Below are 16,433 nucleotides of genomic sequence, written 5' to 3'. Positions count from 1 at the left end.
CGACCAAGAAGCCACCTCGCCGCCCGGCCAGATCCTCACCGGCACGCTCGTCGGACGCCGGCAGGACAGCTAGCTGGTCCGTGCGCGCCGCGACTCCCTTTGTTAGCCGTCTCCTTCGTCGACGCCCGCAAGTTGTTCGACAGTTTGCCAAGGTACAAAATGGACTCCGCCGACGAGTTCTTTTTTCACAATTTCCTTTGCGACTCCGACGATTCGTCCTCTGATGACGAGGAGGAGATATTGGTTGTCGTGTTGGTCCATCACCACCTCAACAGCCAGCGGCCATTGTTCCGTGGCTCCATTCTGGGCCACCTTCCGGCGTTGAATCGCAACCGAGAGAGCGGGCATTTCCTTCTTTGGAAGGACTACTTTGATACAACAAACCCGTTGTTCAAACATCAGAAATTCCACCGCCGTTTTCGTATGAGTAGGCATCTTCCATATTAGAGAGGGGGTAGTCGGCTACGATGACTATTTTGAGTGCAAAGAGGATGCCGTTGGCAAGATTGGTTTTTCCTCTTATCAGAAATGCACTGCCGTCATCCGAATGCTTGCATACGGGGTGCCTGGTGATCTCATTGACGAGTACGTTCATATGAGTGAGTCTACTTGCCTAGAGTCCTTGTATAAGTTCTGCAAGGTTGTTATTGTTGTGTTTGGCACTGAGTACTTGAGAGAGCCGACTGCTGAAGATACAACACGTTTGTTGGCAATGAATGCCAGCAGGGGCTTCCCAGGGATGCTTGATAGTATAGACTACATGCATTGGGAGTGGAAGAACTACCCTTCTGCTTGGCAAGAGCAGTATAAGGGCCATGTCAGGGCTTGCACTGTCATACTTGAGGATGTGGCGTCTCAAGATCTCTGGATCTGGCACTCTTTCTTTGGCATGGCCGGATCACACAATGATATCAACGTGCTTCAGCGCTCGCCGGTGTTTGCCAGGCTTGCCGAAGGCAATAGCCCACCAGTGAACTTTACTGTCAATGGCCACACCTATGACAAAGGATACTATCTGGGTGACGGTATCTATCCTCAGTGGACCACTATTATCAAGACAATACCCAACCCTGTCAGAGAGAAGAGGAAAAGATTTTCCCAAGAGCAAGAGAGTGCTAGGAAGGATGTCAAGTGTGCCTTTGGTGTTTTGCAATCTCGATGGGGCAACGTTCGGTATCCTGCTAATACCTGGAGCACACAAAAACTGTGGGAGGTGATGACTGCTTGTGTGATCATGCATAATATGATCGTAAAAGATGAGCGCCCGGAACGTCTGTATGATCAAGGGTTTCAGTTTTAGGGTGAGAATGTTGTGCCTGAGCATGGAGTAGCAGCAACGTTTGAATAGTTCATCCAATTTCATCGAGACATGCGTGATTGGGAAAGTCATGTGCAACTGTAGATGATTTGGTTGAGCATATGTGGGCTCGTGTTGGCAAACAATAGATGTATCTTCTTTTATTCGTTTGCAAAACTATGTGAGAGCTATGTGAGACCTTTTTATTTTCATTTGTCTTGTAATAAACTACGCTATTTTATTCAGTCCAAAACGTCTTTATTTTGAACTATGCAATCATACAAAAAAAGGAGGGCAGGCAGCCACGCCGGCTTATAAAGGTCAGCGCGTTGGGCGCCTGCCGACCCATATTTAAAACATGACGGATGCCGGGCGGGCGGCCGACCCAAACGGACAAAAAGCGGACGAAATGGTCATCCGTTTGGGTCGCCCCATTGGAGTTGCTCTTAGAGATGCAAAAGCAAATTGCACAACACAACTCGCGGTGATGGGTGACGGACCGTGTGCTAAAAGAGGTGATGGGTGATGGAACATGTGCTAATAATGGTGGAAGCAATCAAGTACCGATGGATGACAAGATAGGATCGGGATGCTCCTGTCTAGCGGCAAGAAGCTGGGACATGGGGTGCATGTGCAGCTCGCGCAGGCGCGTGTGCAAAACTGAATACACCCGAAAAGCGGTGAACGACGCGGATGTATTGGTGTGGCGCGCAGCCAAACAAAGGAAGATTTGTTTTTCGTTTACCTATTCAGATCATGGACGAATTCGCGACGGAAAATATTGTGCACAAAATCTGTTGCTATACGACGTAAATCTGGATGATTGATGGAAGAAACACCTTCTAAACGATCAAAATAAGGTAAAGCTTGAAGATAAGTTTTGTACTCGATTAATTTCTCAGTCCCTCTAGTCGGGTGGGCGCCGGCCAGCCGGATCCTCCTGAAAACGTACATGCGGGTCTCCCCGCATGCGGCTCAGGCCATTTGAGGTGGCCCAGCCCAGAGCAAACAACGTGAGACATAGATAACGAAACAGTAACTCCATCCCTTGACACTAATTTCTGATACAGAAGTGGAATCAAAAAATGCGGGAAAAATGGAATGACTGGACGTAAAGGGTACGTAGGCGGTGAATCGGGTTGAAAGTGAAAGTCGCCAAAAAGTAGGCTTTGCTTCACTATATAGCATGGGACGAATTGATAAGCTCTGAATGCAGGAAGGGAAACCTTGGAGCTTTCTTTGCTTGTCTTCCCGCTCTTATGAAGGCGGCGGAGATACCTTAGACTTTGAACCAAACTCTAGGGAACACGGCACTTGGTGGACAGTCTATCTGCCCTTAAGTGGTATTACCAGCCATTCTTGAGAAGCAGTTGATTTAGACCTTCCAGCATCACTTAAACACCGCGGAACGGATTTTGACCAGCTAGTCAGATTGCCCCATTATAGGTGTTTTACGCCAGAAAGTTCCTCTGTAAGTTTTAGTAAGGCCAGTTATGGGAAGTAGGCCATGGAGAAACAAAGGATAATTCAATCTAGTAGAGAATTTTCTCTCGGACTAATCTAGACCAGCACTAGCATTAGATGAATGCAACCAAAAATTCAATTACACAAATACTAGATGCAAAAACTGCTAAAGGTTAAAAAGATGGGTGCAGCGGATGAACTAATCTAATTTTTTGGCTTTTTTTGGGTTATAGAATTGAAAAACAATCTAACCTAATAAAATTGTAAATCTCTCACCGATGAACCTGAAAACTGATACCACTTGATGTGAATTGGGGACCCGATCTTTCAATGAGAGGGGATAACAATAATTTTTGTGGGACTTAACCCTCACGATCCGGCTACCAACCGTACAGAGAGAACCATACATGACTGATATCCACGACAATCGCCGAACCAACTCCGCGACGTTATCGACCGGGCCAACGGCACGATCGACCTATCCACGAAGGATTTTTCCTGCAAGCAAGTTAAAGAACATGCAAGAAAATAATAGCAAAGCAATCTGAAATTGCGAATATGCTAGATGGAATAATCTCACAAAATGAGGTTCTGATAGAATGTCTTGACGGTCGCACTAGCCACTACGAGCGAAGACAAATAAAAGTAGCAATATCTAAACTTCTCTAAACAAAACCTTAAATCTAAACCCTAATTTTAGCTAGCTATTTATTAAGAGGAGTGGCGGCCGCGTTGGGTCCTTGTTTATGAAACGCAGGTCGTATGGAGTCCAACTTCTGCACGCCTTAGTCGGAATTGATGTTTCCTTCGGTTGACAAGATGTGTGGCCCCAACGTGATGTACATGAGCATCGTAGCATGCAAGGCTGGCTCCTCCTTCCATCTTTCTGTCGCATGCATGTAGAGGAGCATTTCCTTGGCTACATGTGCATGGTGCACTTGTATAGCTCGTGTAAACTTTAAGTGCATAATCTCTCATCATGATATTTATTTTGCAAATGCCTTCAATAATCCTAAATAATGTACGTGCACCTAATATCTTTGCTGGTATTTACATAGGTAATGTCCTCATTACCGGTGCACTCAGAATCTCTTTCGGTGTCTGAATATCATAGTTCTATATATCAATCTTTACCTCCGGACGATTCCGGAGCTTCTCGCCATGTCCGTGATTTCATCTGGGACTCCAAACAACATTCGTCATCAAATTATATAACTCATATAACACTATATCGTCAACGAACGTTAAGCGTGCGAACCGTACAGGTTCAAGAAATATGTAGACATAACCGAGACACATCTCCGATCAATACCCAATAGCAGAACCTGGATGCCCATATTGGTTCCTACATATTCTACGAAGATCTTTATCGGTTGAACAGTTGTGATAACATACATAATTCCCTTTGTTTGTCGGTTGTTACTTGCTCGAGATTCGATCGTCGGTATCTTCATACCTAGTTCAATCCCGTTACCGGCAAGTCTATTTACTCGTTCCGCAATTACATCATTTTGTAACTAACTTCTTAGTCATTTGCTTGCAAGCTTGTTATGATGTGTATTATCGAGAGGGCCCAGAGATACCTCTCCGATACTCAGAGTGATAAATCTCAATCTCGATCCATACCAACTCAACAAACACCTTCGAAGATACGTGTAGAGCATCTTTATGATCACCTAGTTACGTTGTGACGTTTCATAGCACACAAGGTATTCCTACGGTATCCGGGAGTTGCATGATCTCATGGTCGAAGAAACATGTATTTGACATTCAAGAAAACAGTAGCAATAAACTAAACGATCATACGCTAAGTTAACGGATGGGTTTTGTCCATCACATGATTCTTCTAATGATGTGATTCCGTTATCAAATGACAACACATGTCTATGGTTAGAAAACCTAAATCATCTTTGATCAACGAGCTAGTCTAGTAGAGACTTACTAGTAACACGATATTTGTTTGTGTATTCACACATGTATTTAAGTTTCCGATCAATACAATTCTAATATGAATAATAAATCTTTATCATGAAAAAAGAAATATAAAATAATAACTTTATTATTGCCTCTAGGGCATATTTTCTGACGGACTTTCTTCTTCCTGATGGGCCTGGTTGGGTTAGATGCGTCTTGGGCCTTTGGATAGCTCTTTTTCTCTCTCCGGCGGCGACGACGGCGAGTTAGGGGGGCGACTATGTGGTCAAGTCGGATTTGGTGTTCTTCCGTATCCTGTGTGGATGCACTTATAGTGTGTATGTCTCCTTGTAATGTTTTCCTTATAGCATGTAGTAATATAATCTCGAGTATACTACAGTATATTTCACTAAAAATAATCCGTAAATCTTTCCCAACCCAACGCGCCGCTGCCAACCATCACGAACCGAAAACCGACTGCCGACACAACGCGCCGCCGCCGCCGCCAAGGGAACCCCTGGCGTTGCCATGGCGCCAACGGAGAAGCGATCCTGCCGCGGATCAGGGGAAACAACGGGTTCGCCTCACGCCGCCTGCCACCCCAGCCCTTGCACGGAGCACCTCCATGATACGCTGGAGGAGGTGGAGGTAGGCGAACTCGACCCCCATGGCCAGCCGGCGCGCATGGTCACCGGTGCGTACAATGCGCACACTCCTTTACTTCACTTTATTTATTCACGCTCCATCAGGAAGGTTTCGGATGGATCTTGCTTGAGCTGATCAATTACTTTGATGTAATTGCACACATTCAGATCCTGGTCAGGTTGCCTGGCATGCTCTGGACCTCAAGTTCCCACGGGAGCAGAGCGAATCAGACTGGAGCGACTGGAGCGAGGGCGATGGCCGAGTGATTGAAGGGGAGGAGAAAGATTGCCCAGGTATCCATTTGTGCCTCCAGATTAAATTTCCCCGAAATTTCAACCATGAATAAGTTAACTTCCTGGGATTCCACACTAATTCTTCAGGGAATGAAGTAGTCGATAGCGATGATGATGACGACAACTGCAATGGCCAACTCGTTTACAAGGACAAAAAACCAAACACGAAGATAATCTGCCCAGGTATCTAATTCTCTATTCAGTTGAAAACAAAACTCGTGACCACCCACAGATCATCTGCCGATCTATGACACAATGATTCTCCAGGAAAGCTCTATCCTGAGAGCGAAGCAGAGGAAATTGAGCAGGAATGGATTGAGAGGTACTGCAAGCAGATGGGAGAATACTCGAAACTGTTTGATGACATTCTGGCCCGGGAGCACCACGACGATTCTACTACTTTGCCTCCTTTTCCTATGAAACTGCTCCCTCCCACAACATCTCTATGCTTCATGGAGGGGTACTGCTACCACAGTGTTTACAAGACCCATGATACTTCTACCAGTAAGTGCCACTCATTCGTAGTAGAGTAATATGTTTTTGTGCTGTCTGCTTAACAACTCACTCTGGTTCCTAATATATATTTGCAGCTCCATCAACTCTTGGATATCGCACACCACAACAGATGCTACAGTTCTTTTCAATGAGGTTACCAAGCTCTGGGCTCTCCTATCCCATTAGTGTGTATGGAATACTTGCTGTTCGCGATGACTTGGACCAGCGACGGAATTACCTCTTTAACTGTCCTAGAGATACTGCTGTAGAGATTGTGAATCAGGTAAATAAAGCTTGCTTTGTTTACAAAATTGCTGGATGCTGACCTATGATGTTCAACAGCTCAACTCTATGATATTTTATGTCAGTCATCTAAGTTGATTTGTTTTGGATCTATTTATTATTTGCCTGGGTCCATTAAATGATCTATGAGATGAGCTGCATCTTTTGTAAAAATAAATAATCAATGGCAAGCATTTGCGCTGTTAAGAAGCACTGCCATTTAACAGATCACATTAGTTTTTATATGATGTGCGTACTAATACAAGTACATACAAATCGTCATCTGGTTAATATACTTCAGTTTAGCACTTTATCTATTTCTTTTCACAAGTCATGAGTTGACTGCTTGTGTGCATTAAGATAGTTATAACTTTAATCAGCAAGATACTAGGCGTCTGTGGTTACTAATTGTGATTTTCCCTGTCTTAAACTTTTGGGAACGAGACATGGTAATAATATGGTTATAACTTAAACCAGCAAGCTTTTTGTGTATGATAGCGAGGTACCCATTCTTTTGGGACTGAGAGAGGGGTTATAATGTGTGTGAATATTTTGTACCCATTAATCTTTAAGCTGCCGAGATGAATGGGGTCAAAGGGATAAAATGACATTAAAGTCACATGCTTGCTTCCTTTCACCCAATATTTGATTTAGACGAACACGCATGTCTTATGTGAGTTTGTTCTGTTGGTACAGTACTAATGTACTCCCTCCGTTCTTAAATATAAGTCTTTGTAGAGATTTTACTATGGACTACATACGGAGCAAAATGAATGAATCTACACTATAAAATGCATCTACATACATCCGTATGTGGTTCATAGTGGAATCTCTCCAAAGACTTATATTTAGGAACGGAGGGAGTATATCTTTGAAGGTTGATGTAGCTTGTTGGGTTCTAATAAGATATCAAATTGCAGGAATCCTTTGACTTGCCTCTTTGTAGCCCATGTCGAGGAATATATGTACTGGACGAGGCACTACTAGAAGTTGATCTCTGGGTAAAGAAGGAGGGGAATGGATCAGCTGACAAGCATATACTTTCTGCATATGCTGAGATTGAAGTCCGTGCAAATTTTGATATTATGCTGGGTGGTCGGATTCCTGGTGTTGATTGCAACTTGGACCTGAAATACATGATCATTGCACGAAGTATTGAGGCGGTAGTACAAGTCTATGCAGAGGTTGACCATCCTCATCACGTGAAGTTCACTGCTTTAAGCACTGGCTATGACGATGAGATTGTGCTGTTTGATGACAAGATATCTGGGAGTGTGAAACTGTTCCAACATATTGTCGCGGTTAAGAGAAATGAAAATTTGGATGTTCTTCTAAGAGTCGATGAATCGCTGTTTCAGTGGACTTTTCATGATGAGTATGTTGGACCCGTCAGTTCTCCCGATGACTCAATCCTTCAGTATGGCCAGTTTTTTGTGAGGGTGCTTTTTGCTCCAAAGAACTCTGCATGAAGCCCACCGCCGGCCTCCTGCAAACTGCGATTAAGTGAAGACTCAGTTCTTCAGCTTGGCCAGTTTCTTGTGAGGCTGCTCCAAAGAACTCCACATGAAGACCATCGCCGGCATCCTGACAAACTGCGGTTTAAGTGAAGGCCTGAAGGTGTCCTGTGCCTTCTACTCCCTCCGTTCCTAAATATTTGTCTTTCTAGACATTTCAAATGACTACTACATACGGATGTATGTAGACATATTTTAGAGTATAGATTCATTCATTTTGCTCCGTATATAGTCACTTGTTGAAATGCCTAGAAAGACAAGTATTTAGGAACGGAGGGAGTACTACTTAGTATAGCATTATAGTCCAGTGTGTTAAGTTAAGCCACTGTAAACCTGAACATGCTCAATGCGTGCATATTCTCTGCCTGCCTGCTATTGTGTTTTTGACTTGTATCATCCAGTGGTTGTGATGCTGTCGTTGAAACCTTGGCATGCACAATTTGCCAATTTGGTCAGCACAAAGTGTGTTTTGATGTTGGTATGAGGCAGGCAAAGTGAAGGCTGAAGGTGTCCTATGCTGTTCTAGACTTCTGCTCAGCAGTATTATACTACCTCTGTCCCAAAATATAATAACATTTTTGACACTATGATAGTGCAAAAAATAATCTTACATTTTGAGGCGGAAGGAGTAGTAGTTTTAACCGTTGTAAACATGACCATGCTCTAAGTTCTATGGATGCATATTCTTTGCTTGTTGCTGTTTTGTTTTTGACTTTTAATATGTAATATTTTCATTCTAATTTTGATACATCATCCGGTGGTTGATGATGCTGCCGTTGAAACTTTGGCATATCCACAGTTGGCCAATTTGTAAGCGCAAAGTGCGTTTTGATAGGCAATCGCTCGCTTTAAAAAATTCCCAACTAAGACATCCTCGACGCTGTTCATCAGCGGGGCGGCCAATCGGCCATCTAACCCTATGCATCAAATATTTGCTCAATTTTTTTAACCTGTCACAATAGGGTAAAACACCACGGAGCTCTTCATTTTATTGCAATGAACAAGGTACACTATGTGCATGACCCAAGGCCAAAAAAACACAAAAGGAAAACATTTAGAGGCATTACATTCTACTCTTTTTTTCCTTGACCACTTCTGAATGCAATTTGAGCTTGAACGTTTTCGGATGTGCCCACCTGCTCGGCCCTAGACAGGACCGCCTCATGACGGCGCCAATGCCCAGTGGGGCACATGGTCTACTCGGCCATGTTGTATTGCGCACAGTTACCCGACCTTTAGATCCCGCGATACCCAAAAGTCGGACGAAAAGACAGTCGGCCATGACCTAAGCCGACAAGCGGCCTGGACCATTGTAGTTGCTGTTCGCCTTCACTGGATTAGCCATGGAGTCAATAAACGCCCGGCCTCGATGAAATATTCTTCATTATAGACAGACGGGAGCCATGCCCGACTTTGGATGGACGGTTTCCACATTAGTGCCTGAGTACTAGTCCATGGACGAATTTAAGGTTTATTGGAGATGCCTAATACACTATGCTTCATCTCTACTCCTAATGTCTCAGTTGGTAGGTTGCGTTTCGGGTTTTATTTTCGTCCCACCTCACCCGGTTTTTTTGGTACCTCCTCCCACCTCACCCTGACCCGCCACCAACCGAAAAAACCACGTACCGAGTCCTCCACCCACCCCCGCGCTCTTCAGGTCGTAACAGCCGATTGCGCCCGAGACAAGCGTCGAAGAAAAAATCTACGTCGATTAACCAACGATAAAAAACCTGCGAAAATTAACTAGCGAAAAAAAACCAGCGAAAGAAAACCCGCACGTACGAGAGCGACGTCACATGCCCTCGAGCGAGAACGACTCGCACGAGCACATCAAGCCGTCGTCGATCCTTGCGCTACTACGGGAGCCGCCGCCGATCCCATTGAGAAGCCGCCGCCGATGACGGGAGACGCCGCCGATCCCGTTGAGGAGCCGCCGCCGATGACGGGAGACGCCGCACGCTGACCTACCCCCTCCCCAATCCCTAGCCTCGCACCTCTTCCCGTCTGGCGCCTCCTACCTCGGCTGGGCGGTGGCCTCAAGTGCCTCTTCTTCCCCAATGCGGCCTCAACCAACGATGCTGCACCCCGGTGACGACTCCGCCCCACGATTCCCATCGGTCGGCGCCTCGCCAGCAGCGACCTCCCCCTCCATGTATCTTGTGATCCGGTCGTGAGCCACCGCCTCTCCAGGCGCCTAGATCCCGGCTTCCAGAAGGGGATAGGGGTGGAGGCGGCAGCGGAGGGGACAGGGATGTGACCGGAGGAACTACATGGAGCTGCAGGTAACTACTTCCCTGAGTCTCCTTCGTAGGTGTGGTCACTATATTTCCTACTTGTGCAGATCCTAACTGGTTGTAACTCCGTTCATTCTCTTCCTAATAGTAGTTCGTCATCCACATTGGACTAATCTAATGCACTCGAATTGCCTTGGTGAGTGAAAATAACGATATAGGCTTGATGTGTACAAGCGCATAGCTCCTTATCTAGCCTAATCTGAATGTAGCTTATATTCTTAATCTTTTTATGCACACTATTTTAGCCAGCGGCAGATGTTGGGCACTCTGAGGTATGCAAACCTTCTCAGAGCAAGGGGAGCAAGAGTACCACTGCATTTCTTATCTTCATCACTCAAAATTCCCAGAACTAATCGTGAGCTCTTGCTTTGATACAGAACTAATCTTGAAGGTGATAGCCTTGTTTCTTCCCTGTTTTAGATCAACCGTTCTTCTTTCTTCCTTGGAGCTCCACTGTTTTGGATGAACTGGACTAACCCTAGGTAATTGATTAATTTCTCATGAAAATAGAATTTAGATGAGAGTGAAATTGAACTGGAGGGTGCTTAATTCGCCATTTGTTTCTGGATGGAGGCTGCATTATTTTCTTTAGGAGAGAACCCCTTTTCCGTACTATACTCTGTACTTCATAAGGACCTAAATCCCTCTCAATAGTCTTGCAAGGTGAACTCAATTTGTTTTTTTTTTGTGCTTAATTGTGTAGAAGGGATGAAGGTCATCCACGAGGTGTCTCAAGGTGAACCCCGTGGTACCCGACCAAGTGGCTGGAGGGAATGGTGTATGCTCACAAGGTACGTGATTTAGCTGTGCTTCTGACTATATGTGTGCTCATGGCCTCATGGGTTCTGATATAGCTGCGCTGGCTATATTTCAGTTTGTACAGACCAATTTGTTTCACTCGGACAAGAATCCCACGAACCTTAATGTGGCCTTTAAGTTTCAGGTACAACATTCTCTTCTGCTCTGTTGCGTCGCGTGCTCCACCCCTGTAACTTATGATTCATGAGTTTCCGGTGACAAAATGTGTTATATTTGTAGAGTCGATACTTTAAGAGAGGGAAAAGCAGCTGCCCACGCAATAGCTTTCCAGTTGTACTCTTTAAAGAATTTGTAGGAGGATCCATTGATTTAAAAACACGTGGAAAGCATTCAGTTTAGTAAATATTGTATATACCCTTCCCCTGAAAAGTTTGACGTTGTTACTTGGGAAAAAGGAAAATGCCCAGGGATCAAATCCTTTGATACATTGATTGCTTTTTAGTTATGCAAAGTTTAAACTTCAGTCATGCTTTATTGGTCATTTTTTCCCAGTAAATATCTACCAACTGCAGGTCCTTGGGGTTGGATGCGGCAACTCGCGGCTCGAAGACAATCTTTTGTGGTGGGGCGTCGCCGCCGGCGGCAGCACCTGCATAGACTGTCTCGCTGGGAACGAAGAGATGCTCCCCTGATTTGGAGCTGTAGAAAGGAGGTGGTTGTAGACACAAAGTGGGGACACACAACTCCCAGTCATAATATTCTTTATCTTGGCTTGTTGTTTGGGGATGGACGCATCAAACTGATGGCGCTCTCCTCCATGCCAAACGGATCCTTGGTTCGGAGGCGCGCGGCGCCGACGATGACAACCTTTCTGTCAACGCAAGGGCAGCAGGAGCTCATGATGCTGTTGATGCCACCACCATGAATGGGGTTGATGCAAGGTGGGACAAGTATGTATACCAGGCAAAGTACTCAATCTGTTTGGCATTTAGCTTTTTGATTCTGTTTTTAGTGAGCTTGATTCAGATAATTTGTTTACCTGATGCCTTCACTCCAGGTAATCTGTTTGTCTGACATTTTGCTTTTTGATTCAGTGCGATCACTAATGGGGAGAACATAAAACTTCAGTTGGGGGCACTGTGATTCTCTAGCTACATGTATCATGTAAGTAACGTCTTTCCATGAATCTTCTATTCATTATATAACCTCTCAGGCCCTTACAAAAGTATCTCTGTTGACTCGATTTCTTTCTACTGATTCTTATCGGGTCACCAACCACACATGTAAAAACCATGTCTCCCTACTGTAATTTGATGATTTATTTACATGTGGCACAGAATAGTTCAGAGTTCCGAGAAAGAATTGCTTTGCATGTACATTTGCTAAAAGACGGATGTGCTGAACTTTCGACGGTTCCGATTAGTTGCTGACATAACCTTTCCTCTTTACATTGATAGGTCCAAAAGAGATCCTTATTTCACCTTTGTTTATAGGTATTCAACGTGAGGAATTTTATACTTTTGGAGTGGAGCTATCAAATATATATTATGAGTTTCTAAAACATCTATTATAAGGTAAAATCATTATATACATATTATTTTATTTATGTTTCATGTGAGTCGAATCTACCGCAGCCATATGGAAGTTTTGGAAGGCACAGCTTATTGCATGATCACGAAGAAATTATTGGATAGTTCATCATTTTTATGTTTGTATGAACAAGGATTTTTGGTTGTTTGGTCTCACAAAGGTTCTTTGTTGAGCAGGAGTTGAAGAGAGCTTCCTCTGCCCCAGCAAATTCTGAGAAAACCAACCAGCAGAGAACATGAACAAATATAGTGATGAGAAAGGGTGGAGCTGAGTACACCACACATGGATATGATGGTCTCCCCTATGTTCTTTTTGGCAATCCACTTAATCACTGACTCAACTTTGTATGGGTGAGCTAACAAGCCCGTGTTATGTCTTCCCTCTTTCTTTGTAAGTGGATGATTTCAGATTGCTCGTCATTATTCAACAACTATACTTAAAAAAGGGCAACCCGGTGCATGTAGCTCCCGCTTGCGTAGGGTCGGGGAAGGGTCCGACCACTTTGGGTCTATAGTATGCAGCCTTTCCCTACATTATTCAACAACTATACTTGTGATAGAAAAATGTGCTAAACTGTAGTACTCCCTCCGTCCCATGATAAGTTTCGCTATACTTGTGAAAGACTAATGTATATTCTTCTAAAGTTATAATACATTCATGGTCTGTGTATATCATTTGTATGTTGCAAACCTGAGTCGGGCAGGCAGCAACTGATTTCTTCATTTGCTATCTTTATATTCTTCAAAGCAATAAAAGTGTATGCGCATTTGGTGAGATTAGCGGAGTGTACTGACAAGTGACAAGCATATTTCCTTGCGTATCGTCCTCGATGCTGCTTCCTTAGTTCACACAGTACTTTTCTTAATCACTTTTGTCGCAGATGTTTGACACATCCAACTACCATGTTGATTTTCTGATCATTCTTTGGTCTGGACTATATATGATATATGTATTATATCATCAGCACAATATGATTCTTCTTCTTCTTGCAGGGCGCTTCCGAGCACAGATGGTGGCGGTGAAGCAGCATGCCCGAGAGAGCGTGCAGGGGAGGAAGGAGTTCCTGGTGGAGGTGCTGATACTGGCGGTGCTCAGCCACCCTAACTTCGTCAGCCTGATCGGCTTCTGCGCGCAGGGGACAAGCGGCTGCTGTTGTACGAGTACATGCCCTTCGGCAGCCTGGAGAGTCATCTCTTTGGTAATACTTCTCAAAATTATTTAGACTTGCTAATAGAGCATTCGATGTTTAGCTTCTGCCAATCTGTACATTCTGTTCTTAGATTTATTTTCCCTCAATACCTTGTTTAGTACAAGGAAGGACTGATATTATTCCCCAGCCAGGGTCGTTGATTATTGTTTATTTTATCATAGTTCAGTGTTTTTCATCTGAAAATAGATTCAAATGTGTACAGAGTAAGGGTCGTTAAATTTTTATCTATAGTCCTTCATCACCATCATCGAGCCGCTGGAAGGTGGGAAGCAGAGAGGATGTGTCATAGGAGGATTCCATCAGATTAGTTAGAAATTAGAATGCCGCTCAACCTAGCATTAAGGTTGGTTGAGCCTGATGCACTAGCACATTGGATTAGTTGAAAATCAGAATGTACGATTAATTATTAGAGAACTATACATGCAGATTACTCATGTGTGTCTCGGTACCATGATTGCATCGGAAACACGTTAATTATGTAAGAGACGAATAGGAGTAATGACATCATAGCTCGGGCGTCTTGGGAGGAAAGTGGCGTCGGTGGTGCTGAGCCAGAACAAGTTCACCGGCTCTCCTTCTACCTGCTGGAGCATATGGACGTGTCACGGAACCCCTTCGTCGGGCCGTTCCTGTTGGCGCTACTGTCTGTCCAGTACCTGAGCATAGCCGGCAACGGGTTCACCCAGGCGCTATCCGACAAGGGGTCCTGCTGGGACAACCTCCGGCTTGTCGACCTGATGGGGAGCATCCCTCCCCCCACTATCGCCATCCTATCCAACCAGCCGCCAAGCATCTACTACTGCTCCCACTGGATATGTAACCCATCTGACTCCCTTCGCTTCCTGTTCTTCCCTTGATATTATCAATTTGTGTGCAAATGCTCTTTTTCAGTAGCTTAGTTACGGACTCTGATTTTATTCTTGTTTCATGGAGGCACTTATATATGAATAGCGTGCATACATCTGCACAACTGCATAACAGTCACAAATGATTGTTTTGTGAATCTGCAGAGAATCTAATTATCCATGTATCGGCAATAGCCAGATTAATTTGTTTACCCAAATTATCAAGGTGAATTCCCTGTTCTCGTTTTCTCAAGTCGATGATGCATGCCAAATATCCTACCACTTTACATTCGCTCTCTTTAAATCACTCATCTCTTTGATCAGGAAGCATCTTGCTATGATCAATAAAGACGGAAAAACAGTGCACACAATAGATGAGTGGCCGAGTACAATGAACTTCTTTTATAGTCATGGATTATTCATGTGTTAAACAAGTTCTGCTCATCGATTAGTTATTATCAAACATGTGGATTATGTTTTTACTATAATTTATGATTTAATTTGTACCTTGCAAACTCGGCAAGTAAAAATATCACTTATTTAAGAGCCGAGAGAGTGTTGTTAAAATGTGTCTGGTTACCTTTTAAATGTTTTACAAGATTCAGCGATATATGAGTATATTTCCATGTCTACTTGATTTCTATACAGAATATGGAACCAGATGTAGTGAAATATTTGCATACCATGTCTGGATTCAGCAAGCTATTTACTGATGGCTGATTTTTAAGGATGTCTTATGAAGTTGTGATTCTGCGAGGAAAAGCTCGTGAGTGGAATTATTCAGTATGGTGCTTGTGATGTTTCCTTCATAGCTCTTTTACAATCAGCCATTACTCTATTATTATTCGTAAATGGTCCTCTAAATCCTAAATACACAATAGATTTTTTGTTGCATTCATCTGTGTGTTACAATCTATTTCTTTCATATTTTTTCAGCTGTTCCATTATATATATTCACTTTGGAAGGCAAAAATTATATGTTGGCTGGTTGCCCGAGAAATTAAAAAGGCTAAATCTTGAGTTGTATGGAGCATGGTCATTTGCTTGAAGTTTCCAATGGACTGTATATACCATTGAATGAGAGGAATTATTCCATAAGTGTGGACAAATTGAGCTGATCGATTGATTGAGAAAATCTGGATGTTCTCAGATCTCCTTGCTCCACTACTCCTTGGATTATTACCTTTGTTCATATATTTTGGTTTATCTGAGCTGAAGGTAACCTTCTTAAACTATCCATAAAATTAGTTCAAATTATTAATTAATTGTTTGCTTAATTGTGTTGTCTATCTATTCTTTTGTACATAGAAGATATAACCTCCAAATCTGCACATGCTTTTGCCAATGTATCCATCCTGATATTTCTTATAATGTGGAAGTTATCAGAGCCCTTTTTTAAGCATCCACTTTGAGTTCACCGGTGGCAGGTAGCTTGTACAATACTGAATTTTCAAGGTAACAAAATCGGTTATGCGTTGCAGCAAAATCGAATGTGGTAGAGAAAATATTCAGGCTTCGTAGCGAAACAATGTCTTTGTTAGGATAGTACACCCAGATCCCCGATGCATTTGGTTTATTATGATGTATTGATACTGAAGTTTGTACCATATCTTGAGAATTATGATTTCAGCAGTGATAATATACTCTAGATAAAAGGATGGACACATAAGCTTGGGACATGATTGTGGCCGCTGTACTTCAAGAAGGTGCGGAGCTACGGTGAGCAGCAGGTTGCATCGTCATGGTGGTCGCCCTCGACCACGATGGTGTGCACACCTTGGCACCAGGAATTGGCTTGGGACGCCGTGGAGGGAGAGAGAAGGGGGGC

The 16,433-nt window shown here is 43.7% G+C and overlaps 1 protein-coding gene and 1 long non-coding RNA gene across 12 annotated transcripts in view; both read left to right on the top strand.

Moving 5' to 3' along the window:
• Positions 1-5,146: 5,146 nt before the first annotated feature.
• LOC119275459 lies at positions 5,147-8,351 on the top strand. 2 transcript variants are annotated; one of them, XM_037556309.1, is made up of 7 exons: positions 5,147-5,369; positions 5,488-5,613; positions 5,701-5,796; positions 5,881-6,117; positions 6,204-6,391; positions 7,311-7,902; positions 7,937-8,351. In XM_037556309.1, the coding sequence occupies exons 1-6, from the start codon at positions 5,204-5,206 to the stop codon at positions 7,857-7,859; spliced, it is 1,362 nt and encodes a 453-aa protein (XP_037412206.1). In that variant the 5' UTR covers positions 5,147-5,203; the 3' UTR covers positions 7,860-7,902; positions 7,937-8,351. The 2 variants fall into 2 exon arrangements, with proteins under 2 accessions (XP_037412206.1, XP_037412205.1); XM_037556308.1 differs by having other exon boundaries at positions 5,150-5,369; positions 7,311-8,351.
• Positions 8,352-9,738: 1,387 nt separating this feature from the next.
• Positions 9,739-16,433, top strand: part of LOC119275458 — a 7,666-nt gene continuing 971 nt past the window's right edge. The window contains exons 1-9 of one of the 10 annotated variants that reach the window (XR_005135699.1): positions 9,739-10,189; positions 10,622-10,683; positions 10,905-10,992; positions 11,076-11,144; positions 11,533-11,910; positions 12,055-12,124; positions 12,454-12,534; positions 12,727-12,900; positions 13,543-16,418. This is a non-coding gene — a long non-coding RNA (uncharacterized LOC119275458). Of the gene's footprint in view, positions 10,684-10,904; positions 10,993-11,075; positions 11,145-11,532; positions 11,911-12,054; positions 12,125-12,417; positions 12,535-12,726; positions 12,901-13,542; positions 16,419-16,433 lie in introns of those variants that run through there. The other 9 variants (XR_005135697.1, XR_005135693.1, XR_005135694.1 and 6 more) reach the window with 9 other exon arrangements.

This window comes from Triticum dicoccoides, chromosome 3B, assembly GCF_002162155.2.
Source record: "Triticum dicoccoides isolate Atlit2015 ecotype Zavitan chromosome 3B, WEW_v2.0, whole genome shotgun sequence".
Taxonomy (NCBI): Eukaryota; Viridiplantae; Streptophyta; class Magnoliopsida; order Poales; family Poaceae; genus Triticum; species Triticum dicoccoides.
This window is presented reverse-complemented; position numbering and strand designations above follow the sequence as displayed.

What these genes read in the sequence shown, in the direction of transcription:
- LOC119275459 (XM_037556309.1), top strand. Translation starts at nt 5,204, where the DNA reads ATGGCGCCAACGGAGAAGCGATCCTGCCGCGGATCAGGGGAAACAACG. An exon ending in GCCGGCGCGCATGGTCACCG is followed by an intron (nt 5,370 to 5,487) that starts GTGCGTACAATG and finishes GCACACATTCAG; the next exon opens with ATCCTGGTCAGGTTGCCTGG. An exon ending in CTGTAGAGATTGTGAATCAG is followed by an intron (nt 6,392 to 7,310) that starts GTAAATAAAGCT and finishes ATCAAATTGCAG; the next exon opens with GAATCCTTTGACTTGCCTCT.